General features: G+C 37.3%; 2 protein-coding genes across 5 annotated transcripts; both read right to left on the bottom strand.

Moving 5' to 3' along the window:
- Nucleotides 1-1,801: 1,801 nt before the first annotated feature.
- Nucleotides 1,802-3,719, bottom strand: emg1 (EMG1 N1-specific pseudouridine methyltransferase). The gene is made up of 5 exons (XM_065260795.1): nucleotides 3,559-3,719; nucleotides 3,359-3,460; nucleotides 2,964-3,105; nucleotides 2,316-2,524; nucleotides 1,802-2,219 (listed from the first exon to the last, which is right to left on the bottom strand). Exons 1-5 carry the CDS (start codon nucleotides 3,706-3,708, stop codon nucleotides 2,106-2,108), a joined length of 717 nt encoding a protein of 238 aa, XP_065116867.1. The 5' UTR covers nucleotides 3,709-3,719; the 3' UTR covers nucleotides 1,802-2,105.
- A 647-nt stretch (nucleotides 3,720-4,366) lies between these two features.
- Nucleotides 4,367-27,770, bottom strand: kel (Kell metallo-endopeptidase (Kell blood group)). Of its 4 annotated transcripts, none has more exons than XM_073811649.1 (18): nucleotides 20,895-21,395; nucleotides 20,223-20,406; nucleotides 19,819-20,139; nucleotides 16,608-16,735; nucleotides 16,149-16,307; nucleotides 13,710-13,781; nucleotides 11,627-11,815; nucleotides 9,637-9,797; nucleotides 9,405-9,522; nucleotides 9,213-9,308; nucleotides 8,338-8,436; nucleotides 8,179-8,256; nucleotides 7,544-7,647; nucleotides 6,415-6,504; nucleotides 5,802-5,869; nucleotides 5,395-5,555; nucleotides 5,218-5,307; nucleotides 4,367-5,129 (listed from the first exon to the last, which is right to left on the bottom strand). In XM_073811649.1, exons 1-18 carry the CDS (start codon nucleotides 20,931-20,933, stop codon nucleotides 4,965-4,967), a joined length of 2,322 nt encoding a protein of 773 aa, XP_073667750.1. In that variant the 5' UTR covers nucleotides 20,934-21,395; the 3' UTR covers nucleotides 4,367-4,964. The 4 variants fall into 4 exon arrangements, with proteins under 4 accessions (XP_073667750.1, XP_073667752.1, XP_065117458.1 ...); XM_065261386.2 differs by lacking the exon at nucleotides 20,895-21,395 and adding an exon at nucleotides 27,618-27,770 and having other exon boundaries at nucleotides 4,368-5,129; XM_073811650.1 differs by lacking the exon at nucleotides 20,895-21,395 and adding an exon at nucleotides 25,353-25,879 and having other exon boundaries at nucleotides 4,368-5,129.
- Nucleotides 27,771-27,899: the final 129 nt, after the last annotated feature.

The raw sequence follows: 27,899 nt of genomic DNA on the forward strand, positions 1-27,899 counted from the left end.
TCTGCTCGTTATTTTTTGTTGCAATAATGCATAAACATTTGGGAAATATTCATCATTTAAAATATTTTGAACCACATTAATTTAGTCATGAGCAAAATATTAGATTTGCTATAAGGCTTCAAAAATAATATATTAATAGTTGATAAAGACGGCCCATAAAACTTTCCCCACACATTTGAGCTGTCAAATCAACTGAAAATAACTTGCACGTGCAGATCTTAAAATATGCCAGTGGCATTAATTTGCCTCAAGATACACAACGGTAACGTCTTTTTCTAAGGCATTTCTTAAAAAAAAGATTAAACATCTAATTTAACTTAGGCCTAGTCCTGGCTTTAGCTAAGCCTTGTCTGTGAAACCAGTATTTAATATTAGATTTCCTAACACTGTTTGAAGCTACAAAGTTTCAAGCAGTGCATATTTAATCAGTTTCGTTGTCCCAAAAATAGTCTTAAAAACTGTTATAACTTTCCATCCTTCTTTAGATAGCAATGTGTCAGTCAAATATTTTTCAGTCACACTTCACACGAAAAAAAATTTTTGGTCTAATGCAAAATCCACTTTTACAAGGTGTTTGGAAATAGTTGTGTGTTTAGTGATGGGAGAATCGAAGCTTCGAATCAATTGAACCAATTGTTTCGAAAATTGATTCAGTTTTTCGAAGCGTTCGAAACACCATATACGCGGGCGACACCTGCTGGTCAATATAGTGTAAAAGTAACAAGTTCCCTCCAAACATTTGCCACTTTTTACACAATAATAGCAAATTTGTTCTAAAAATATGTTTTTTAAGGGAAAAAAAATAGCTTAAGACAGTGTAAACGTGTTTTAAGTTTTATTTAGGCAAAAAAAAAATCATTAAAACTAACTCCCCTTTTAATTATGCATATTTTGTTCATTAAATCTGTCTATAAACAAAAAGTAGACAAACTGGTAGTGTTATTAGTCAGAAGGATGAATGTTTTATGAATCATGCAGATTTTACAAACAGTTATGACGTAATGAAGCCTTGTTTGCTAAAATAACGTGACTTTTTGAAACACGCTCTGAATTAATGATTCAAAACAAAAGATTTGTAAATGTTTCAAAGCCCCATGAAGCAGTGCTTCAAAAGCAACCATCACTAGTCTTGTTAGACATGCTGTTTTGATTTTCTTATTAATGTGACATCACACTGATAAAGCCCCACCCATGGCTACTAAATGACAGCCCGGCATTACTATAGTTTCTGCCCTCAGTGAGATTCTTTTGTCTCAGACTGTATTTACAGGAATAAGAAGGGGAGTGAGGAATTTTGGACACGCTACAACAGGGGTGGCGAACGTCAGTCCTGGAGAGCTGCTGTCCTGCAGAGTTTACCTTAAACCCGGATTAAACCTTACCTTAAGTAGCTTTCTAGTAACTGTTTCGACCTTGATTAGGTGTGTTTGATTAGAGCTGGAGCTAACCTCTGCAGGACTGCGGCTCTCCAAGACGGACGTTTGCCATTTCTGCGCTATAATATATAATCTGTGGAGTATTTTGAGCTTAAATGTCACAGACACATTTTGGGCACACCTGAGACTTGTGTTACTCTTACCTTTATAACAAGTAGCATTGTGATTTAAGTTTTGCTTTTCCTTTAGTTAACAAAAACATTCTTAATCAGGAATTTCGAGAAGAAACATCACTATCCAAATATTGTAAGCTACACAGCTAAATAGCGTTGGACTTCTTGCCAGTGTATTGATCGCCCTTCAATTACCTAGGTATGCTAATTTTATTTGTCTTCCTGAATAAAAAAAAATGTGTACACATCAGGAACAGTTTCTTATGTAGTTGAAATTTTTTTTTATCACCACATAATAAGTTTATTTGCACCAGAATTTTTACATATAAAACAGGAAACTTTAAATGTATAAGCCTATTGGTAAAAAACACAAGTAAATGTAGATGTTATACCTCACACTTTTAGGGGTATAGTTGTTTAGTTCAGTACAAACAAAAATTGTGTGGTAACACAAGACATGTTCGTCTCTGTTTTTGTACAAACGTCCTTAACGGACGTATGCATGTAAAGTCCAAATGCCTGTTCCTCATACAGACAGAAACATAATCTGGTTTCATCATAACACTCCCCAGACCTCCTCAAATGCTGAACACATTTTGGCACATGTCAGTGCTGCAGACAAAGGATAGTTACTTATGGACACTGTCTTCTCTGTGTAGTCTGCATTTACCTGCGTAAAGAGTTTAATCGTGTGATTTATTTGATATTCTTGTCTTGTATTTGAGTATAATCATGTCTGTTACTCCATATGGGAACAGATACTCACCATTCCATGTGCAAACGCTCCAATGACAATAGCAGCTGGTCCATCTTTAGGTACGATGGTTCTGGGACACACAGCATCTCCTGCCTTGAATGATGTTGAATATCTGAGACATCCAGGTGGGAGGTGGTCTGATACTGGATTTTTAATCAGCCTTAACAAACGCTGTGGACCATCTGCTGCTCTCACACTCAATTTATGCAGAAGCTGGACTGCAAGAGGGAATATAGTAGAAAGCTGACTTAGTCTGAAATACAAACTATATTTGTAATGGTAATATTATTAATAAAAGGTACAAATTATGCAGGGTTGCTGTTTTTATAGATATATCAGATAAACCTCAACAGTCTGTGCTGTTAAAATTTCTTTCAATATGTCAAAACCACCATAATGCTGCGTTCAAACCAAACGCGAATAGAGCGTCAGGCATAAATTATTTCAATGTTAAGTTAATGTAAAGACGCATTTTACGCACGTCTGGAGGTCTCTTGAATGAGGCATTTAGCGTGCCGTGGTATATAGAAATGTTTTAAACTTTGGCATCAATTCCCTCTATTTGCGTTTGGTGTGAACACAGCATAAGACATACACATTGTTTAAGAACTAATCCTTTGTTAAAGAAGTCAATGTGGAATTGTAGTGTGAATTTACCCATAAGTCCACAAAACCGTGAAAAAGTGCGGGGAATTCTTGTCTGTGGGTTGATCTCGATTAAAGCATTTTTCTCTGTGTGAATGTAGACCTGTAACAGTCCTGCTCTATTCAAAGGACTGTCCAGAAGCATCAACAAGCACTGTAAGAAAGCAGACACAACATTAAGCCACCATTTAAGACATTGCACTTCATTTGTGTGTACATATGTGTGTATGTATGTTAATAATGTGTGTACACGTACACATTCAAAAGTTCAGGGTCGCTCATTCAAAATAATTTTCAATTATTAATAATTATTTAAATGTTTTTTAGTTAAATACATTTAAAGTTCAGCTATATTTGATAGCGATCGAGTCTATCACAGATGACTGTTTAAAGTTAAAAACCTTTACCTGATGTGTGATATCGGGGCGAATCTTCCCAGGGTCTCTTCCATTCTTTATTATCATACTCTTGTGTTGATCACAATTCAACAACTCAAAAGTTTTTCCAACCTGCATTTAAAGGCTTAAATTCAACTTCTGATGACAATTACAACTGATATATTATGCATAAGGAAAGTATGTATTTTTCACCAATCCTCGTGTTTTACCTTCACGGTTTCAAGCGTCGCTCCTTCTAAAACGACAACAAGTCGCTTTTCAGTCATCTGCTCATGCAGACTTCGTTGATGTTTTACTGGTTTTGGTTCATATTCATCTAAATGCTCCAGACCACGCTTGTCTCCAACGCGTGCAGCCATGTTGACACTAAACTGCGACGCATGAATTGAGCGTCACGTGACGCAGTTATTGATGACGTTCATGCAACGCCGCAAGAATCGACAGCCGTATGACGTCAAAGTACCGCGAGAGCGATTCGCGAAATCATACGGAGGAATCTGCTTTTAAATCGCTCTCGCGGAATTTTGACGTCATCCGGCTGTCGGTTCTTGCGGCGCTGCATGCAGTCGAATAAGCCTTATGACAAGAGTCCCCGAATGTATAAAATATTAGTGACGTTTTGTCACTTTTCATTCAAAGCTTGTAATGTAGCATCTGATTATAACGTAAACGACAGTGTGGATTTTCTTTGCTGTTATTTTTATCAAAATTTTACCTAAAATATTAGTATTTAACTTGAAAAATATGAGGAACCCAAGTACTCAAAATGAAATAAATACTTAAATAAATCGTTAAATATATAATAAAATTGATACTTACATGCAATAATATTAATAAAAACTTTGAATCAAAAGCTTTTTAAATATGTATTTGGTGATTCAAAGCATCGGTTTGCTTTTTAATTTTAATATTGGCAGTTTTATCTGAATAAATAAAAACATAAATAAAGTATACAATTTCATTTAATATTTAACAATTGATTTAAGTATTTCAACATTGATTTATTGATTTAATTTTAAGAAATTTTGTTCTGCATAGAAAAAAGCATTATTTAAAATGATAATAAAAAATCTAAATATCTCTAAATTGTTGTAATTAAACGAAAATGTGTTGTTTGTATTCATTTATGTGAATACATTTGATTAGAAATAAGAATTACATTAATGGCACATTCAGAGATTTCTCACTTCAAAATATATTTACAGCAGAGAGAGATTAAAATCACAATTATTCATCATTAATTCATAACAAATATAATACTCTCATAAATTACATTTACAGGTACCATAGTTCTTTCAAAGCCATCAAAGTTGATATTTCCAGTAGTCCACCATCTGGTGTAACTTTGGTTTCTATGTACAAAATACTGTATGTTAAACATAACAATGAGATCATGTCCACAAAGCAGCTTTTAACAGTTTTATCACGTTCATGATTGAAAAATAAATGAAACATTTCTAGCAAAAGCTAATGATTCTGGAATGACTTTCTCCACTTTTATTCAGTCTCTTCAACTTCATTCTGGAAACAGTAAGCAGCTCCAATGGTTCAATAGTCCAATACCAGCTCATCGATACTCTCAATCGGGTCTTTATTAGAAGGTCTTCCTTCAGATTCAGTGCATTGCTCGACCCAGACACATCTCAGAAGGATAGCTCTGATACTGCTTCAGGCAGGTCAGCGGTTTTGGGCAGAATCGTGTGTTTGAACACAGGACCGACACCAGGAAGGAAGGTTCAAAAGGCATGAACTCACGGTAGGAGTCTGTGTCACAGCTCACCTATGACGTGAATGAAATGTTTACTGACACATGCTTGTCGCTAATATTTCAATTTTAATGTGTTTTTTCCATGAAATGTTGTCGGTACCTTTGTAAAGGATGAGAGGAGCAGGTGAACGTAAGAAAGGCCTGACAGAGATGAATCTGTTGGATGCCTTGTGAAGCTGATATTGTAAGCCTAAAGGAGGAGCAAACATGTATAAAAGATAATGACACATTAATAAATAGCAATGAACAGATAGTTTTTTTGCAGGAGTTAACTCACACGTAGTGCCACTTGCAGAGCGGAGTACTGCACCCACACCTCTTGTTGTTTTAATGCGGGGAGAGAGAAAGATCCAACCTGACCTGGACCCTTGGTTACGTTCAGATAATGAGACCACACACAAGCCCCCTCCAATTCAGGATTTTTGGCCTGCGTGTGGACTAGTGGTGGGAGATTTGAAGGTTAGGTATGAAACACTAAAACATACATTTTGTGAAAATATAACTTTGATATCTTTAATATTGACTGAGTAAGGTCATGTCAAAGGTAAAAAATCAATGGCTAAAATCAAACTTTGATGCTCTACCTTTCACAGACAGGGTCACATAATGTTTTCATATACACATATATATATATATATATATATATATATATACGCGTTAATTTTCAAATTGACACTGACTTACTTTCAGGTAACAGAAGGTGGAGAAAATCTTTAGCAATCAGAAAGCCCAATGTCCCATAATTCAGAGCCCTGGAAAATTTTATGATGCAAAAATAAATTTCAGCAATAAATTTTAGTTTTAAGACTTCCTGTATGCAAAACACATTAAGTCAAGGGTATCATAACTAGGGATGCTAAACAATTAATCACGATTAATCGTTAGCAGAATAAAAGTTTTTGTTTACATCATATATGTGTGTGAACTGTGTATAATAAATTTGTATAAATAAATGTACACACATGCATGTATATGTTTTAGAAATGTTTACATGTGTATATACATTTGTATATTTATGTATAATTTATATTATCTATAAATATAAATACTTAATATATACATTTTTTTTTCTTAAAATTATACATGAATGTGTTCATATTTATATATATACATATTTATTATACACAGTTTACACACATATGTGATGTAAACAAAAACGTTTATTCTGCTAACGATTAATCGCGATTAATTGTTTAGCATCCCTAATCATAACATAATATTTGGTTTCAGAGCTATCAGCATAGGCTTTAATATTGTCAGTACTGAATATTTTCCCATTTATGTTGTCACGACATACCTGGGATGTGTTGAATGGAAGAAAGGTGACACAAACATTCCATCAGGGATGATGATGTCATTACCGGAGAGGAATGGAGTGATAGAGAGACTAGAGAAGAGGGAAGAAAGAGGTTAGAGACCACTGATAATATACTTATGGAAGTTTTCCTGGACAGGGCTTATTTTAAAAACACCTTCTACTAACATATCTTCACATATATCAGTGCCATTGTTTGGTCTCAAGATGCAAACCAGTAGTGTGGTTTTTTTTGTAAAACTACTTAAATGTCCTAATATAACTAAGGATTAGTCCTGAATTACTCTAAATCCTGTCCGGGAATCCGCCCCTCAAGTTTATGTTAAAACTCAACAAATCATACTCTGCAAATATTTTAAAATAGCAGTAAACCCCTTTCTAATGAACCCAGTAGTTTACCCAAGCAAATGGATCACATTAGCTAGAGCGATCCATCAAAATGTGAAGCAAATCTTTTCAAAATTAGCAGAAAAAAACTAACCAAAACAAACAAATGCGAATTAAGTGTGTTTCCATCAAGTTGTGTGAGTGAATGACGTAGTATTTGTACCCTATTAACCAACAGTAAATAAAACAATGCATGCTTAGAAAATGGAGACAACACTGCATTTAGTTACAATTTGGCAAGTTAAAAAGTTACTAGCAGTGCAGCCTGTAATTGCCAAACTGAATGCTGTTCAAAGAAATGCAGACTTTTTGATGCAGGCACTAGTCCCATGGGAAAGACAAAGTCAGCTGATACAACAAGACGATCAGTCACGTGGGTTTAATGTTCGATACAGTACATCAGAATTTATTTGCCATGCGTTTCCATCTCCTATTATTTGCATTTACTCTTTTTTGAATAAATCAAAAACCACCTCAAGCGAGCTTAAAAATAAATAAATCGCAAATTAAGGGAATTTTATTCGAAATTTGTAGTAATTTGTTTTTAGCCAGTGTCATTGACTTTTAGTATAGAATTGATTTCTTTTCAGTTGCCTGTATCGGCTTTTTTCTTTATTAAAGCAATGGACTCGCATTGCATCTTGAATGGCCTGAAGGTGAATTAATTATAAAATCATATAAAAATCAAAACATTTTGTGACAGAAAGTGTATGAGAGCACAAACCCTTCAGCTCGTGTGGCATCTGAGAGCAGCCTGCGTCTGCTCTTCTGTTCCAGTAACAGCATCTGCAGATAGTTGGAGAAATAGTCTTCTTCACTTACAAACACCTAAGTACAGAGAAACAGAGAAAAACTGAGTGTGAGAGATTCATAAATGCAATTAATTTACTCACTTATTTCTTTAAGTTAAAGGTGCTGTGTGTACATTTTAGCGGCATCTAGCTGTGCAATTGTGAATTGCAACCAAAGAGTAATAAAATATTCTACTCAAGTAGGTACAGTTACTTTAATGATATTTTACTTAAGTACAGTAAAGTTACTGGTCTAAAAATCTACTTAAAATCTACTTAGGTAAAAGTAAAAAGTTACTCTCTCTCTCTCTCTCTCTGCAACGTTCTTAAGCAGTGCAAAATGAGGACTTCCATGTAAGGGGACCCGTGTTGCATGTAGATAAAAACAGCTCATTGTATGGTAATAAAAACATAAAGGTTTATTATGTAAGGTATTTGTACACCACTGATAATATGGTTATGTATATTATATGGCTTTTTTGTCAAAAGATCCTTCTAAAAGTTACACAATGCACCTTTAAGCATTTGTTTATTCATGTATTTATTAAAAAGAAAATGAAATATGGACCTCTTCATAGAGTTGGTTAAGTTTTGTATGATTGAGTGCATTTGTTTCAGTGGAGAGTCTTGGAGTGAGAGATTTTATCTGAAAAATACACAAAATTACAATCCATACACAGAACACAACCCATACACAGATTCATTTAGAAAGTTTGTGTTTATTTACCTTATTCAAAACTAGATCTGATGATTTCCTGTCCCTCCAAGTCAGAGTTTCCAGTTTGATTTTAAGAGATGAGTAAATATCTTGTACCAATTCTTCAGCCTGGCAGAAAGAAAAACTATTTCAATTGATGAATGAATTTAGTGTTAAAAGTGCCAGTGTGCTAATAACTCCATAAGACCTGTATTTACATTCATCATTCATTTATTTTTGCTTTCATCTGTCCGTCCTGTACAATCAAAATGAACCGGGTAAAGTCATTTCAAATAATTGTTTTTAAACACATTATATGTGTTACGGTCACGTCTTGTGTTCCCCTGTCTCGTGCTCTTATTTTGAAGTCCTGTCATTGTGTGCCATGTTTGTAGTCTTTTGTAGTTCTTTTGTTCATTGGTCCTTGAGTTGATTGTTTGAGTTGTTGTCTTGTTATCCGGTTCACCCCTGTGTATATAGCCCAAGTGTTTCAGTTGTCTTGTGTCAGTCGTTGTATGTGGGTTTGGTGCCTTGCTTTGTTTACTGGTTTAACAGAATTGTGTATTATCATTGTATCAGTTTGTTTATGTTTATTAAAGAGCAGTTGCGCTTGGATCCACCGCTTCTGCCTACCTTTGTCCAATGTAACAATATGTAGTACTCATTTTTTTGTTCAGGATTATTTTGGCGGCTTACAAGGGTGGCTAGATGACACACCAGAGCCACCGAGCATGGCCCTGCCCTTAACACAATGGTGAGCATCCATTCAGGAATGCTGCCTATTTTCCAAGATTTTGATGAGTTATTGTATTTACTTGGCATTTTCTTTCGCCTTTTTTTTTTTGTGGTGTGACAAACTGAGAACACATTTAATATCTGACTTTACACAGACTCTTTAAATGTACCTCTTTCTGTGCATGTTGTTCTCTGATCACATGACTCAATAGGGTGTCAAACCCTCGTTCTGTCTGCTGGACACATTTCCACCAGCGTGGTAAATCCTACAATAAAACAGAGTCAAATCTATAATGTAGTTTTTGCCTAAACTTATACAAATATTTGTGGACATTGTGGGTAATTCATTCTTGCTGGCTCACCTCCTGTGTGTCTCCAGTTGCAATGGAAAAGTTTCTCACTGTCTGCGTAAATCTTGAGTCTAGCGCAGGTATTAGCGTTTGCAAAAGATTCAACATCATGTATGTATGAAGAGGATCACTGCAGAGAAACACGTACACAGGGAAAAACCAAACACGTAAATGTATCAGATAAGCTGTTTTCACATTCTTTTCTGTTAGAAAATATTAAAAAAAAGTATCTGGTATGACTTACGTTCCCATGATGTCATGTTGGATTTTCCATTCGCTTAATTTCTGAGACATTTGAGTAATGTATGGGAGATTGTGTACTAAAACAATATCTGATTGGCTGATAGGAAGAGGTTGAAATGTGGCTTGTAGGCAAGCTAGCCAATCAATGGCTGGAGCCAAGGTCTGTGAGGACAAAAGAGCAACCTGTGACCAGTCAGGTTCACAAATACAACATATATCAAAAAATATGTGATCATTTGCACATCCTGATGTTGTGTCAAGCATGTATGATTTCCTTGAATGTGTTAAGAAACAAAGATCATGTTGCAAAGGTCATTGGTCGGATCCCTGGGAAACATTCTGATACAACTTTATCCCTTGAATGCACTGTAAGTTGCTTTGTATAAAAATATCACAAAAATGATTATCAGACAAAAATTATCAGACCAACATTAAGGGTCCACTGTGTAGATTTTAAGCGGCCTGTGAATTGCAACCAACGCCTGAGTTCACAGCTCACCCCTCCCTTTCGAATTGCATAGAGAAGCTACGGCAGCTGCCACAGGACAAACACGTCTGAACGTCTGAAACAATGAAGTGACGAAACGCGCTCTATAGAACAGTTTGCCCATTTGGGCCTAATGTAGAAACATGGCGGCAACTTCCATGTAAGGGGACCTGTGGTGTATGTAAATAAAAACGGCTCATTCTAAGCTAATAAAACAATACAGTTCTTTAGGTCTTTATACAGCACTGAAAATATACACTCACCTAAAGGATTATTAGGAACACCATACTAATACTGTGTTTGACCCCCTTTCGCCTTCAGAACTGCCTTAATTCTACGTGGCATTGATTCAACAAGGTGCTGAAAGCATTCTTTAGAAATGTTGGCCCATATTGATATGATAGCATCTTGCAGTTGATGGAGATTTGTGGGATGCACATCCAAGGCACGAAGCTCCCGTTCCACCACATACCAAAGATGCTCTATTGGGTTGAGATCTGGTGACTGTGGGGGCCATTTTAGTACAGTGAACTCATTGTCATGTTTAAGAAACCAATTTGAAATCATTCGAGCTTTGTGACTTGGTGCATTATCCTGCTGGAAGTAGACATCAGAGGATGGGTACATGGTGGTCATAAAGGGATGGACATGGTCAGAAACAATGCTCAGGTAGGCCGTGGCATTTAAACGATGCCCAATTGGCACTAAGGGGCCTAAAGTGTGCCAATAAAACATCCCCCACACCATTACACCACCATCACCAGCCTGCACAGTGGTAACAAGGCATGATGGATCCATGTTCTCATTCTGGTTACGCCAAATTCTGACTCTACCATCTGAATGTCTCAACAGAAATCGAGACTCATCAGACCAGGCAACATTTTTCCAGTCTTCAACTGTCCAATTTTGGTGAGCTTGTGCAAATTGTAGCCTCTTTGTCCTATTTGTAATGGAGATGAGTGGTACCCGGTGGGGTCTTGTGTTGTTATAGCCCATCTGCCTCAAGATTGTGCGTGTTGTGGCTTCACAAATGCTTTGCTGCATACCTCGGTTGTAACGAGTGGTTATTTCAGTCAAAGTTGCTCTTCTATCAGCTTGAATCAGTCGGCCCATTCTCAGGACTGCGTAATACTTGATGTTTTTCCCTTTTCACACCATTCTTTGTAAACCCTAGAAATGGTTGTGTGTGAAAATCCCAGTAACTGAGCAGATTGTGAAATACTCAGACCGGCCTGTCTGGCACCAACAACCATGCCACGCTCAAAATTGCTTAAATCACCTTTCTTTCCTATTTTGACATTCAACTGCCATGTGATTAGTTGATTAGATAATTGCATTAATTAGAAATTGAACAGGTGTTCCTAATAATCCTTAATGTGAGTGTAGTTATGTATATTATATTGCATTTATGTCAAGAGATCCTCCTAAAATTTACACAAAGCACCTTTAAGGTAAGTTATAAATGACAGAATTTAAACAAAATTTAATACAAAAAAGTACAGACCTGTAGTTTATCAATTGTAATGTTCTGGTAGAGTAACTTCTGACTTAGGCGGTAGGAGAGAGGAGAGGTGGCCAGAGCGAGAGTTGTAGACAGAGACACATAAAGACCACAGTCCTGATGGGTTCGGCTGGGCTGTACACCCAAAAGAGCCAAAATCTCCATGCAGGACGACAAGAATGGCCGCAAAAACTGAGGCAGAGAAATGGAAACAATAACAGACATGTTGCCAAAAACTGTATTATAATAAAAGAAATATGAATATTAGACACTGGTCAGATATTACCCTGCAAACAATCACAGAAATTCTAATGGTTTCCATTAAAATACCAATAGGAACCATAAGATTTTACCATAAAAACCACTACAAAATTCCTTTTTGTACTGTGTTTTGGGACATTTTCCGGTAGGATTTAATGCTCCACCAATAGAACCAAACACATACCAATACACATACACAGAGACCCATAGAGACCATTATTAGTTTCATTTAGTCATTTAGCAGACGCTTTTGTCCAAAGCGAAAATTACAACCAATAAAATTCCCATTAAAACCAATAAATCAAATAGAATTTCTGTGATGTTTCTATTGTTTTTTAGCAGGGTAGTCATTATGGGTGAAATGCACTATATGGACAAAAGTATCGGGACGCCAACTTCTAATAAACATGTTTATCTATTCCAATAATTTGAATCAAAACATGCTATACAATACAGTGAAAGATCTTTGTTTTCATCTTAGTTGTAACCAGGGCTTGACATTAACACCCGCCAACCCCCCAAATGCGAGTAGATTTCCGCTGTGGCAGGTAAGACAGTCAATTCCACTAGCCACTTTGGCAGTTTAAATATAATTTTTTTAGTTTTCTTAAAATGTATGCGAAATAATAAACAATGCGTAATACGACACTGGAAAACTACAAATCCCATGAGCACTTCCTGCACCCAAGGCAATGTACAGTAGGGGTTATTTACCATAGAGAGCTGAGCGCTGATGGATTTGCGAATGCATGGGATGCAGTCTGAGCGCATACACACACACTTCAGGCAAGTGCAAAGAGAAATTCATAGCGCATACCTGAATGCACACGTACCAGTTTTGTCCGAAGTCAAGGGAAACCCGCGAGCGGACAGCGGAGAGGTTTGCACATCATATTTATGTGGGCTACTTTGGGCAACAATAATGCCCTCTTGACATTTGTCGGTAAAAAAAAGAAACTCTTAACAGAAACCATGATGAAGCAAATAAAATACAATCTGCATAAAGAAGTAGACAGTTAAATTCATGTTCATGTCTTGACAGTATTTACTGCTGTTGTTAATAAATATTTAAAATGTTTGTCTAGGGTTATTGTGTTTATCTTTTCAGTTAATCTTTTACACCCCTGCACCACTTAATATATTCATTAAAAGTTAATCTATTTATGCCTTAAATATATGATATGACCTATACTGATACCTGGTATATACCAGCTAATAAATGTAGTCTTAATTTTGGTGATCAATCTTCATCTAATCTAGCTAAATTAAGTAACATTTCTCAAATAAGTCATTTTAGGATGCCAAAGTCACGTTTAAATATAAAAAGTATTTTACCAACAACAAAATTGTGTTCAGTAAAAATGCTGCCTTGTGGCTAGTAACTTTGGAAAACAGCTAGCCACTTTGGCTGGTGAGCAAAAAAGTTAATGTCAAGGCCTGGTTGCAAAAGTTGTGAAAGGGCCTTTATCCGTTCCCCTGTGTATAAGTCATGATAGGTTTGGGTGATGAGTGTCTGGCTCAAAGTCTGCAAGTCAGACCAAAGGTGTTGGGTTCAGATCAAGCTCAACCCAGACTAAATCAATAATTTCTTTTTGAACATTGCTTTTTGTGCATAGGGTCATTGTCATTTAGGAATAGAAAAATGTCCCTGCGCAAACTTTTGCTATAGCATATAATGGGATGGTAGTGAATAAAGCCCTGGCTCAATAAATGTGAGGTATGCAATTAAGAGATAACAAGGGACGTCCCAATCATTCTGTCCATACAGTGTATTATGGACCTACTATGCTGAAACATTCACAGAGCCAAAAGTAAATAAACCTACCTGATAACTAGCTTTAGATTTCTGGGTCTTGCTATTCCAGTCAATAGGAAATTGAAAATGTGGCTCGTCAATCTATGAAAACATACATGGACATTTCTTAACCATAAAGGCGGTGCAGATGAATAAAAAAAGGTTTCTATGTTAAATCTAAATCGTAATTTTGTTCCGTTGCAGGGAAATTTAACTTGGGGCTCGAGCCCCGGCCTCAGGTTTGTCTCTCTGAAATTTCAGGGCTCGGGTTCAAAGCTCCCTTCGAGGACAAAAAGCCAAGTTTGTTTACCATTAATTACTAAGATTGAATGAGCAGGTGAACTTATCCTTAAAATAATCATATTTTAGAATATAACTGTGTAATAAAAACTTTAAGGGGTTATATGATGCTATGTCATGTTTCCTTTGTGTTTGTGCATATAGAAGATTCTTTAAAGGCTCAAAACCAAAGAGATATTCTTTGTTAAAAGTGAAGGCTCATCCACGCATTCCTAAAATAGAGACAGAGCGCAGCGTGTCATAACCTGAAAACCACGCCCACCGGGGGGAAACAATCCAACCGTCTCCATTGACTTTGTATTGCGAGAGGCTGCCTCCTTGTCATTTCTGGCTTATAACAAAAAACAGAATAATGCCGAAAAGCTGCTGTGTGACAATATGTACAGCTAACAAGCCAAAAAAACCAGAAATAAGTTTTTATAAGCTGTCGACCTCAAAATACGAGCGTTTAAAGACACAAAAGTGGAAACAGGCAACTTTTCATAGTACTCCTATTAGTAGAACTGCGTCCACTAGGGGGAAACGTAGTCGGCGATCCACTTTTTTCTCCTTAAATGTTGGGTTTTACTGCTCGACAGCTTATAAAAACTTCTTTCTGGGTTCTAAGGCTTGTTAGCTGTACATATTGTCACACAGCAGCTTTTAGGCATTATTCGTTTTTTGTTATAAGCCAGAAATGACAAGGAGGCGGCCTCTCGCTATACAAAGTCAATGGAGACGGTTGGATTGTTTCCCCCCTGGTGGGCGTGTTTTTCAAATCTGCATAACTGCGCTCTGTCTCTATGCTTTATTCAAACACGCCCCCCACATATTTACATCACTGTGTGGGAAGATTTGCATATTGGAGCTGATATTCCAAATATGGTAAGTGTGGCCAATCACAACAAACAACAAAGCTGGCCAATCAGAGCACACCACACTTTTCAGAACCATAGATGTTATATACACTTAGACGCCTCATAGAATGATGCTGCCTATTTGAGCTAATGTATCAGCGTGGCCGCCATCTTGGATGGGTCCCCAATGCGCCCCCTGCATTTATTTAGACTGAGGAAGGTGTATCCCCAACTACAATAATCATAAATCCACCGGATTTTCACATGGTTTGGTTACATGTAAGTAATGTTATTTACAATTACATAATATTATAATAATAATATTATAAATAAGTCTATGTTCAGAACGACACAGAAAAATCAACACGTTCAGAAAGGCAGAGCATAGAGGAGCTACAATAATGTATGGCTTGTGGAAAATAACATGGTTTTTGAAACTTAAAACGTGAAAATATGTTGCATTACACCAAATACACATTATTGTGTTATTTTTTAGCAACATCACATATTACCAGGGTTTGAAATTAACTTTTTCACTGCCAAACAATTTGGCTACTAAATTTTTACGTTACCGGCCATTCAGAACTTATACTAGCCCAAAAAATAAAGAAAATAACAAGCTTAACTATGTCACAACTTTATTTATAAACATTTATTATTAATAAACTTTTATCCTTTTCACCAAAACTGTTTTTAGGTAATCAAATCAACACAATGAACATCAAATAAATCTTCAAATACATCAAAATAAATAGATTTTCTGTTTATTTTTAATGCTGTACTAGAGCACTGTCTTTTTTACTGAACTTGGTTCTTGTCTGAACATGAAACCGAATACTTAAAGTGTTTTTCATACTGTTCTTCACGACCTAGGGAGGGAAATGATTAAGACACGCAGATTGTCTTGGTGTCCTTACTTGGTTGTTTTGTGCGACTTTCCTTTTTACACTGTGGTTTCAGTAGTATCGCCAAATTGTTTAGATTGAGTCTCGAGTTTAGCGCACTGTTGTTTGTTGCTTTGCGTAGTGACGGGTGATTTCAAGTAAGCTAAAGATGTGCAGATGCTGCGCAATAATGCTGTATAGTATTGATGGTGATTTTAGTATTCTGCAGATTTGGCTTATATGGCTTTACAAAGAAATTAAGAATTGAACATAATTTATAAAAAGTAACTAAGTGATTTAACAACATTACCCTACACAGCTGATTTTTACCTGCATTTGGCAGGTTGGCGGGTGTTAATTTCAAACCCTGTGTTTAAAAAAGCATTTTAGGTTGGCTGTGTTTGTCCATTGTTCCAGAGTATACTAGAAGACTTTTATTAAGTGATTACCTGTATGTAGGGTTGATTGGTATCCGTTTGACCGTCACCAGTATTTGGCCCCACATATACACTGAAGAAAGGAAATGTTGAGTACTGACCCATCAGCAAAGCCAGAGTTTTGTTAAAATCTGACTTTTTCCATTCACCTGATACTGCCCACCCACCCAACTGCACACACACACACACACACACACACACACACAGAGAGAGGAGAGAGAGAGAGAGAGAGAGAGAGAGAGAGAGAGAGAGAGAGAGAGAGAGAGAGAGAGAGAGAGAGAGAGGAGAGAGAGAGAGAGAGAGGAGAGTGAGAGAGAGAGAGAGAGAGAGAGAGAGAGAGAGAGAGAGAGAGAGAGAGAGAGAGAGAGAGATGAGAGAGAGAGAGCACATATCGCAAGACATTAGAAAATAGAACAATAAATCACATGGTTGATTGTTTATACGACACTGGATTTTGTTTCAGAACTGTACCTGCTGGAGTAGATTGAGGAATGGTTGTGATCCCACTTTTTCCGGAGATTCTGATTCCATGCAAGTCTTAAAAAATTGCTTTGCCTTTTGTTTTGCTGTACTCACAGAAACACTTTCATCGGGAGATTCTGCCCAAAAGAAACAAACATGAAAGATGAATGACAAAATTATTCTGACCATACACCACCAGTCAAAAGTAAAAACAATTTTAGGTTTCCTTTGGTGTGTGTGTGTGTGTGTGTGTGTGTGTGTGTGTGTGTGTGTGTGTGTGTGTATTAGTACGTTAACGATATGCAAATCCCAAAGTAAACGATGACATAAGTTATCGTCTCCAACGTAAATCTCTTTTTTGGACAACAACAAACACACAGATTTTAGGCAACACTTTACTTCCTTAGCCGGTTGATGTGGACACAATGGTCATTATGATCATTTGTCCCGCTTCTAAGTCTATGTTTTCATATTTAAAGAATTCACTACTGACTAAACCGTGATTCAAATGCAAGTTTTGTCAAGTGCAGAGTAGCGCTTCTTGTTTGTCGTTTCTACGATCCCAAATGCAGACATGGGGCCCTATCTTGCACCCAGCGCAATTGACTTTGTCAGTGACGCATGTATCATTCGTATTTTGCACCGGCGCACAGCGGGTTTTTCACTCCACAGACGCACGTCGTTAAACTAGGGAATGAACTTTCGCTCCCTGGGCGGTTTAGCGCAAAAAAGGAGGCGTGTTCTGGCGCAAACCATCCCTGATGCTATTTTGCAGTTTCAAAAAACAATTGCGCCACTGACCAAAAAAAACTAGTCTAAAGTCAGTGGCGCGTTGTTCATTATGCTATTTTAAGGGCGCATGCTTGACCATAATGTATAGCGTGCACAACGCGCACACACTTTGCTTATCTAATCTACACAGATGCAACAGTTATTTTTGCAAATCATAAATTGTTACAATAAAAATATTAACACATGAGATAAGGGAAATCATTGTGTTGAGCATCGAGGTGATAGTTTTTATTTATTTTGTGGCTGCGTTAAAAAATTCTCATGCAAATAACGATTAAAATATTTTCATAAGTTTGTTGTGTGGCTGTATTACGTTTATTTTATGTAAATAATAATTAAAATGTTTTCATAAGAAACCTTAATGTATATGAACTTGATTTGTAAGTGTTCTTTGGGGTTGGACCTTGCTTGCGTTTCTTGGTTCCGATTTCAAAGCCCCCAAACCCTTTCAGCGGTGAGGGTGGACGCAGATCTGTGTAGAGGCAGATCCACCTCCCGTTACATGGCGTGCCCGTTTTATGCTGGCAAGCCTGGGATTCCCCCGTCTCCTGACATCATTGTAGCGCTTGGCGCAACGTCCTGGGTATGCCTGCTGAGGAGACAATTGTGGCTATTTCCTCTCACGCCTGTTTAACCTAGGCTGATTTGGGCGGGTTTCTCCTATCCCCATACAAAACAATTTCTCTGTCTTTGACTGCTCTTACAAGAACGTCGGTCTCCTCGGCTGTGAACCGCTCCTGGCGTGCGCCTGGTAAATCCGTCATAATAATGGCAACCCGCCATGGAACTTGCGCCCTTGCGTTTAAAGGGAATGTTGGGATAGCGTTCTGATTTTGATGTTACGCCCAAACTACACCTATGAATAATGAACCTACTTCAGACCAACCCCTTATTGATTTGCGCCTGGCGCAAGAGTTATTTCTCCCGTCGGGACTTATCAAAATACAGGCTGATGGTCGACCTGCTGGGCATTGCTGCCTGACGCACCTCCACCGGTGCCTTTGTGCAGTTGTTTTCCACCTCTTTAGGGCATGAAACGGGTCATCAGCTGGGGACCACCAGTCATGGATGTTTCGCTCCTTTAACCCCAGTACATCTCCTGGTGGCGGAGCGATGGCAGGGATCACTCCCTGCCACCCCCTGCTGATGCCCTAGGTGTCACTTGGCCCCCAACTCCTATACTTCCTCCTTAGCCACAGCCAAAAGCTGCCCCTTTCTGCCTCCTCTGCCAGTTCTTTAATGGCTTTTTGACACCCTGCTCCTGTACATCCCATCTCGCGGAGCAGGCGAACTGTTGAGGCCCCTACAAAGCCCCTACATCCCACTTCAACAGGATATGTGGTGGCTTTCCACCCAGCCTCTCTGCAGTCTTCTACCAGGTCTGCATACTTGGCACGTTTCCGCTCATTAGCAGCCTCCATTCCTTCCTCCCATGGGACGGTGAGCTCCACCAACAAGATGGTTTTAGTTGGCTCTGACCACAGGATGAGGTCTGGCCGGAGCAAAGTTTCTGTGATCTCTCTGGGGAATTGAAGCTGCCTCCCCAGATCAACCCTCATGTTCCACTCCCTGCCAGATAAGAGAACTCCAAATGTTGCTCTCTGGTAAAGTTGGTTGATTCTTTCTCCGGCCCTTGCGAACTGGATGGATCTACTCGTTGGCACGGAAGGTCTCCTATTGGCCTCCTGTCTGCATGACTCTGCTACCTCTGCTAATTTGTTCAACACAAGATCGTGTCGCCACCTGTAGCGGCCTTGAGAAAAATAGCAACAGCACCCAAGATCTGCCCACAAAGTCACTTGCGCATTGCGCTTTGCACTTGCGTTTCAGATCGTTAAAATAGGGCCCATGGTGTTATTGTTTTATTATCCTTATCTTACCAATCTGTTATGTCCTGCTCAAGCCGCACTGGCAAAGTTGATTTATCTGCTTGGTTCTCTGCATTTTCAGGATCAGATTCGGCTCGTATTGAGAAGGTAGTAAAGACAACATTAATTCCTGCCAGCATTGTATTGTGAGCTAATCTTCAAAACATGGTAAAGAGCAGCCAATCACAACTTAAGGGAGCTAAGCGGTTTTTAAATATCTGAGGCAAACAAAAATTTACGGTATGGTGAAAATAATGTGTTTTTTTAACCATAAACCACATTGTATCATACCAAATACACAAATAACATTGTTTTTTAGCAATGAAATGGGTGCCCTTTAAGATATGTCAGTACACGGTGTTTTGAAATGAAGACAGTAAAAACATGCATTTTAGTCTGGTACTAGGATGAGCCCTGTCTGGGAAACCGCCCCTTTATGTGCAAACATACTTTTTGAAAGGGTATCATCTCAGTGACAGCTAGGGACCATTTTTTTGACAGTATGGATGGATGGATAATACTGGTTGTGAATGAGAGAGGTATATTAAAATTTTACTAACCTAGTATTTCTTTAATGGTTTTGAGCAAAGCTGTCTGTCTATCCGGAAACTTGTCTAGTTGCCCCTTGTGTTTCTCTCGAAAATCTGTCTCTTCTTCTCTCATCTTCACCAGTTCTCCACTCCTCCCATCTCTTTTCTTGTCTTGTCCTCGTTTGTCTTCATTGATGATCTGCTTGCTTCTCTGCCTCCTCCTGTGGGAAGAAGATTCACCTGCCCCACAGGTCAACAGAAAGTAATCACAGGGACGAGAAAAGGGATCCATGGTGACAGAGAAATGTTTAGATGCTCTTTGACAGGCAGGTGAAAGACACGGTGGAGCAGCTGTGAGAGAACAAGAAGAGAATTACAAACAGTCACTATTACATTGGCTCTATTCATTAAAACTGTTTTCATCAGCTTCATACCTAATTTCAACTGTAAAATCCAGGGATCCTCCATTTTCTGTTGATGTGCATAGATCGCCAGCCCTAATGCCATTGCCAAGAGAGAAATGGCAAACAGAGCCAATATGAGCTTCTGGTATTTGGTGCAGACCACTAGATTTGGATTATCAGACTGAGGCTGCTCTTCTGGCAACATTGACATTTCCTGTGGGGATATAGAGGCTTTTTAAAGAATCATGAACAATGTTTAAAACATACTTATTTAATTCAGAATTATATATATTTTAATGGTCCCTAGCTGTCACTGGGACAGTACCTAATTAAGACAGTCACTAGCTGTCACCACCCTAGTGACAGCTAGTGACTATTTTTAACTTTTTTTTGCAAATTTTTTGTGTTTAAGTGACAATAATCACAGGGATATACAAAAAAGGTTAAATAATCTGGCATATGGAAAAACATACATCATTTAACTAGAAAAAAGAAATACAAACACCAGAACAGTAAGAAAAGAGACAACAAAACATGAGAAGGGCAACATTCAACATAACATCTGCATTAGATAACGAACAACATTGTGCTGCTATATTCATATATGTGTGCTGCTATATGACCTTGCAAAAGCGTTTTACTCTGTGGACCATAGCACACTCATCCACAGACTAAGCAGCATTGGTGTCACTGATCACTCACTGGGTTCAACATGTAAGATTTGAAAACCTTTTCTCCCATTCTCTCCCGGTCACCAGTGGTGTCCCCCAAGGCTCCATCCTTGGCCCCACACTTTTTTCCATTTATAACATTCCCCAGGCAGTTGGTAATTCACTCATTCACTTATATGCTGATGATACAATCCTTTATGCCATAGGTTCCTCCCCTGATGCTGTTCAAGCTTTTAAGTCTGAAATGCTGTTCAAGTCTTTTAAACAACTCAAACTCCAAATACATAATACCTTCAAAACAAAAATCATGTGGTTCTACTGTAAGGGTACTACGCCTCATCCTGTCTTTAACATTACCACCTGCAAGGGGGCAATTTTAGAACAAGTCACTCACCGCATATAACTACTTGTGCATCTGGTTGATAACATCACTTTCTTTCTCTATTTGCATATCAAAGCTGCAATCTAAGGTCAAAGCCAAGCTTAGTTTCCTTTACAGAAACTGCTCTTCCTTCACCACTCCTGCCAAACTTACTGTTATTCAAATGACCATTCAACCCATGTTAAACTATGGAGACACTATATACAGGGTTGCTTGCAAGTCCACTCTATCAAAACGTGATGCTTTTTACCATTCTGCTATCAGGTTTGCCACAAATGCTCCTTTCAATACACACCACTGCGCTTTATATACATCTGTTAACTGGCCATCCCTTCACAATCGCCATAAAATTCACAGGTTCACCTTCATTTACACGACCCTTCTCGGCCACTCACCTCCTTAATTAGGTTACTTGCTGCAGCCAAAGTGTCAGGATCCTGTCAGAATCATGTCTTGTATTATAGTCTTTGTGGCAGGGTTCTGACAGTACCATGTTTTGTGTGGGAACACGTGGCTTCAAATGTTTTTTACCCAGCCACGTGTTTCCCTTGTCTTGTCACTTTTTCCGTTCCCTTACTCGTCATTGATTTCAGCTGTGCCCCTCATTAGTTCTCCCTATTTATTGTCCTTGTGTTTGCTGTTCTGTGCACGTTCGTCTTGTCGTATTTCTTGTATCCTTGCCTGTGAGTATTTAGTGTATCTTAGTCTAGTCTATTACATGTTTTGAAAGTTTATTGTTGGTTTAATAGTTGGTTAGTAGCATTCCTAATATAACTCTGCGTTTGGTTTTGCATCTTTTCAATATGCCGCTCGCGACTTTAATGCTCTACAAAATATTCTTAAACTGGATAAACTAATTTCAATTTCATCCTTCAAAACTAATTATCATAATCATATTTGTTCATGGACATATGCAGTTGTATTATTGTAATGTTTTTGAAGTGGTACGATGTGAAATAAAAAATAAATTTGGTTCTCTACATAATTCTGTTTTAATTTGTATTAATGTAATTGCTAACGTGTATGTATTTTGAATGTTTTGTATTTATTTTAGCCCTACTATTCCTTTCCCACTTGTCAGGTCACCATTGTAAATAAGGACCTGTTTTAAAAATAAAGGTTAAAAATAACAATTTTAAATCCGCTAACTGCTAGCCTTCTTGAACAAACTGATCAATTACTTGTATTGGCATGGTCATTGTTTCATATATTGTGTTATTACAGCACACATGAATAAAAAATTAATAAAGCATTCAACATTATTTGAATTTCAGCAGATTAACGTTCAGTTTTTACCTTCAGCATTTAAATTCTAATGCACCGACCATAGTAATAAAAGTGTAATGTTCCTCACATAATATGACTATGTCTGATACTTGCATGTCTCATCCATTTAAAGAGTGGCCTGATGTCATTGTTGAAGATCCAGTTAATCTTGGCAAGAAGTTATATTGATGAGACAGCGATGCAGAGGATCTTTGTTAAAAGGAAAGACAAGTGCGCCGCTGCCTTAAAAAAAACCTCTAACTCAGCATCATCACATTGAAACTCCTTATCAACAGAGTAAAAACCCCTACAAAAGACTGCAAAAAATAATAGAGAACTTGTCTTCTTTAAACTGGATGTTGAGTACACTTTTAGGACATTTTTTAAAATTACAGATAGTATGAGGCAAAGTTTTTCCGTTTGGGATTAATTCTGCAAACGTGTGTACTTTGCTTGTTAGGTGAGGTTAAAAGGTGAGAGTTAGATTAACTTTAAAAAAAGGTGACATTTAAATATTCAAATAATCAAATCATCATTTTTTTAACAGAGTCGTATTTATGTTTTCCGTTTTTTTTTTTAAATGTCTGTGCATATAGAAGATCTGTAAAGTTGCAAAAATTAAAGTTTTAAACCCAAAGAGATCTTTTTAAAAGTGAAGCCTCATCCACACCTTCCTAAAACGACTTGTTCAAACAACCCCATGCAGTTGGACGTCAAACTGAAGAAAACATTTGCATAACACCACCCTAATACGCAAAGATCAATGGTGTAATTTCATTCGCACTGTGGTATTGTTGCCACCATATATTGGAGATGCTTTGTTTTTTCGTGGCGAAAGGCAAACTACTTAGTTTGGAATTCCAACAGAGGAAACATTAAGAAACCAAGGGTTTGGTTTTATTTACAACACTTTTCCAGAACAGTAGGCCTACAGCCCAAATGTTTGATTGTGTGCTGCAAATTTTACAAAGGACTACTTTCTAAACACGGGGGAGTTACAAAGAGAGGTAGAAAGTAACGAATTACATTTACTCCCATTACTGTAATTGAATATTTTTTGTGTACTTCTACTACTACAGTACTACTAAGTAGTTTTTAAAATCTATAATTTTACTTTTACTAAAGTTTGTTTTGTTTAAAGTATTGTACTTCGCTACAACTTAAATCATATCCGTTACTGAGTAAAAAAAGCTAAAATAATGCAATGTAATAAAGGCGCACCACGGATACTGATTGATTGATGGACAAGGGAGCACGATAAAATCACAAAAAGAATGCAAAGCGAGTGTTTCATCTCTGTGGAAAATAGGCTTCAACCTTGTGAGCACGGAATTGCCGACCTGGTTTTTCCCGCTCATTTTCACGACGCGTCAATCATTTTGACACCATGCGCATTATCTTCCGAGGTGTGAAGTCAAACAACTTAAAAGGGACATTTCACAGGTCCTTTTTAGGATATAAAATAAATTGTTGGTGTCCCCAGAATATATATGTGAAGTTTAAGCTCAAAATATCACATGGATAATTTATTATAACATGTTAAAATTGCCACTTTGTAGGTTTAAGCAAAAGTCATTTTTGGGTGTGTCCTTTTAAATGCAAATGTGTTGATCTCTGCACTAAATGGCAGTGCAGTGGTTGGAGAGTGCAGATTAAGGGGCGGTATTATCCCCTTATGACATCACAAGGGGAGCCACATTTTAATGACCTATTTTTTCACATGCTTGCAGATAATGGTTTACTAAAACTATGTTACTGGAATAATCTTTTTCACATTTTCTAGGTTGATAGAAGCACTGGGGAGTAACTTTTACTCTGAGTAAAGTTAAAATGACTGACTTTTTACTTTAACTTAAGTTGATTTTTAGACCAGTAACTTTACATGTACTTAAGTAAAATATCATTAAAGTAACACTACTTTTTACTTGAGTACAATATTTTTTACTCTTTCCACCTCTGAGGCTTCATCTAAAAAGTGGAACAATTCCAACTTTGCAAGTACACTTTGGCTCTTCAGATTCACATCCTGCAAGTAGGCAGTGTTGGGCAAGTTACTTCCAAAGTGTAATACATAATATTTTACAAATTACTGTCATTTGAAAGTAATTAGTTACATTACAATATTACTGACTCTGAACTGTAATGAGTTACACTACTTTTGCGTTACTTTTGAGTTACTTTCATCAAAATAACAGAAGTATGACTAGGCATTATAAAATGTTAAAATGTAGTTTATTGATGCTTATAAATCTAGAAGTTATGTGTTGGCCCTCGAGCTTTGAATAGGCACAGTGAAGACTTAAGGCAAAAAACAGTAACAATGACTGTCAGAGTCATAAACATAGACAAATGATCTGGTAAAAGTCTGGTAAATGATGGTAGACATACCAAACACAATAAAGCTAGAGCCCACTATAATGGAACCTATAGACTAATAACATGGCAAGACACGCGACCTTTTTTCATTTCTATTCTTTAATTCAGATTCACAGCACAAACCTGGCATGCACTGGGTTGACACAACTTATCAAAAAGTGCTATTGGAGGATCAGGCCTCAAGGAATACTGCTCATTTCAGTACAATATAAGGATTACATGTAGACTAACATATAAAACACAGACAAACAGAGGAACACTGCTTTTTGCCAAACAATGAATATAGGCTCCCATACAAAGGCTGGTAAAAACTTTAAACAGTAATGTTTAAATGTTCTATTTAAATAACCATGTTTAAGTCTACATTAATTTTATGTTGTAGCTTAGGTTGCTGTTTGTAATGAAACTGTAGATAGCATAGAAATAGCCTAGCAATGGACTGTAACCATAGCAACGTTAGCTTACCTTGTCATTGCTGGTGTGGTGAAATGGATTTTACTGGCAAGATTTCTAAAAGTCTCTTTACTTCTGAGGTTCAAGCAGCACGGGAGACCGATAGAAACTTTCTGTTGCTTTTACTTAGTGCTCTCATTCGCAGAATTTTGCGTATGCGGCGCTACCGGACCTGATTGCGACCACTTTAGTCAATGCTTATACAGCCGCGAACTTCCCAGATTCGGCTCTTTAAGAAACGCGTCAAATACAAAATTAAAGTAAAAATGAACATGCTGCATACAGCACCTGGAAACAGACATACGCTGCGTCCCAAACCGCCTACTTCCATACTATATAGTAGGCAAAGAGTACGAGAAGTAGTGCTTTTCGCCTACTATATAGTATGGAAGTATGCTGTTTGGGACGCAGCCATTACTATTTTACCCGCAGCTTTTTCCTGTGTGGATGCTGGTCGCGCGCATTGGTCAAAAATAAAAAAATTAAAACAACACGTCTATTTTTGAAATGCATTGTTTTAACGCGCTCGTTACTAAGACTGTAACGAGTAAAATATTACCAAAATTGTATTAGTAATGCGTTATATTACTGCGTTACAGCAAAAACTAATATATTACTGTAATATATTATATTTTGTAATGCGTTACTCCCAACACTGCAAGTAGGCTATAGTCAATGTTTTCATATTTAAAGAATTTCCTGCTGATAGGCCCGATATAGGCTTGCCGGACTGGGGGGCAGTCAGGAGTTTTGGGTGGGCCGCCATTTCTTGAGTAAAATACATGCCTTAAAAAATAAACGCCTTTTCAATGTAATATGTGATAGCTGTATTTTCATTAATTCCTGAACGTATCATACATGCTTGCTGCAGCAGCAATCATGCTCTAATGTCACAACAACGCCTTTAAATAATCTATAGGTATTAAAACATCATGGAAGCAATTTGACATGCATGACAAATTAGTCAAGAGACTATCTTGTTTGCCGAGAGAAACAGCAAAGACAAAAGCACAAGCACTAAAGTACTGTAAGTGTGAGTTGCAATGAGTCCAAAGATAAATCATACTGGTTTGTTCATAACACAGCAAATTAGATATTATAATACAACGTAACATTATACAACACCACGTTTTACCTTACGATGACCTTGAGGAGTGAACTTAAAAGTTGAATCAGCTAAAGAGTGACAATAATGACAAAACCGCCAAAATTTGATTTTAAAACTACAGATGATGCGCAGATTTTACAATATTGTATATTAACTGTATAACCATCTTATTAACCATCTTATATAAGGATTAAAGAATAGGGGGATGTTTTACTATAAAAAAAGTTTCATTTTAGTGTTGTGTTATTACATTTATGCAAAACTAAATTGCATATTTTCTGATATATATTTTAAAGATGCGTTTTCTTTAAGTTTAAGTTACTGTCCTAATAGTAGTATTTTTCCTTTGAATTAAATACATTTGACATTTTTTGCTGAAGAGCCTCCTGAGCTTGAGTAAGATAACCAGACATAAGTGGGCGGGGCCTGATATATCTAGCGTTTGCCAACAAACTTTATTTGTGTAAAGAGACGGTTTTTTGGTTGGCTAGACATTTTTTTGGGTGGGGGGGGTGAGAAAGGGAAAATCTGGGGAAGGGGAGCCTTTGTTTGAACGAAACAATGCTTTATTTTGCATTTTTTCTTTATTGAACGTAATATCCAGATGACGCTCGTTGTGTCTGGATTGACTGGCAGTGTAATTTCAATCTACCACAACGCAGGTAAAATAAAGTATAATTGAATGCACTAAACTATACTTACAAGTATACAAAACTAGCTACTGTAAAGTTCCCTAAAAATTTAGGTTCTTTACTTCAGTAATACTTCAGTGCATACCAGTAATGCGTGTGAAAATAGTGGGAAAATACATTTACTAAATAAATAAATATAGTACATTTATTTTAGTGCACTTTAATTTCACCTGGAAAAGTTATCCAAGACTCTTTCCAATCACTCTTTAAAACCAACAGTCCCACAAAAGACATGAAACTCCATAAAACATAAAGAGACAGTCATCTCTTTAACTACATCACACCCATCATAAACTAAACAAAATAATAGAAATTGCAAATTAAATGAAGAGCTGTTTATTCAGGGAAATTCCTTCAAAGCTGTTCCTAATCCTATTCCCTATGCCCCCTCTTCTCAATATTCCCATCATCTCACAACTGTCCTGTCAACTAAAAACCACACAAGCCAAAAATATATAATTTATATTTGAACCTCACCCGATGTACAGTTAGGCTTTCAATCATCTTGTTCTTCTTTTCTTTAATCACCATTTGTTCCTCATATTGGTCTTCCAGTGAAACTTCTGTTTATCGTCAGAGTTTCTCTTTCTATCTCCTCTCATTCGTCAGTCACAAGTCATCCAGCCCCTATCTGACCTCATCACGCACTCTGTTCACCCTTTGACAGACTGATAAAACTCCAATGACTTGGCTTTCATTTACACACATGTAATCTGGGCCATTCTGGAACCTTTCTCCTTACCTGCATTCATTACGTTT

Source organism: Paramisgurnus dabryanus, chromosome 13 (genome assembly GCF_030506205.2).
Source record: "Paramisgurnus dabryanus chromosome 13, PD_genome_1.1, whole genome shotgun sequence".
Classification (NCBI taxonomy): Eukaryota; Metazoa; Chordata; class Actinopteri; order Cypriniformes; family Cobitidae; genus Paramisgurnus; species Paramisgurnus dabryanus.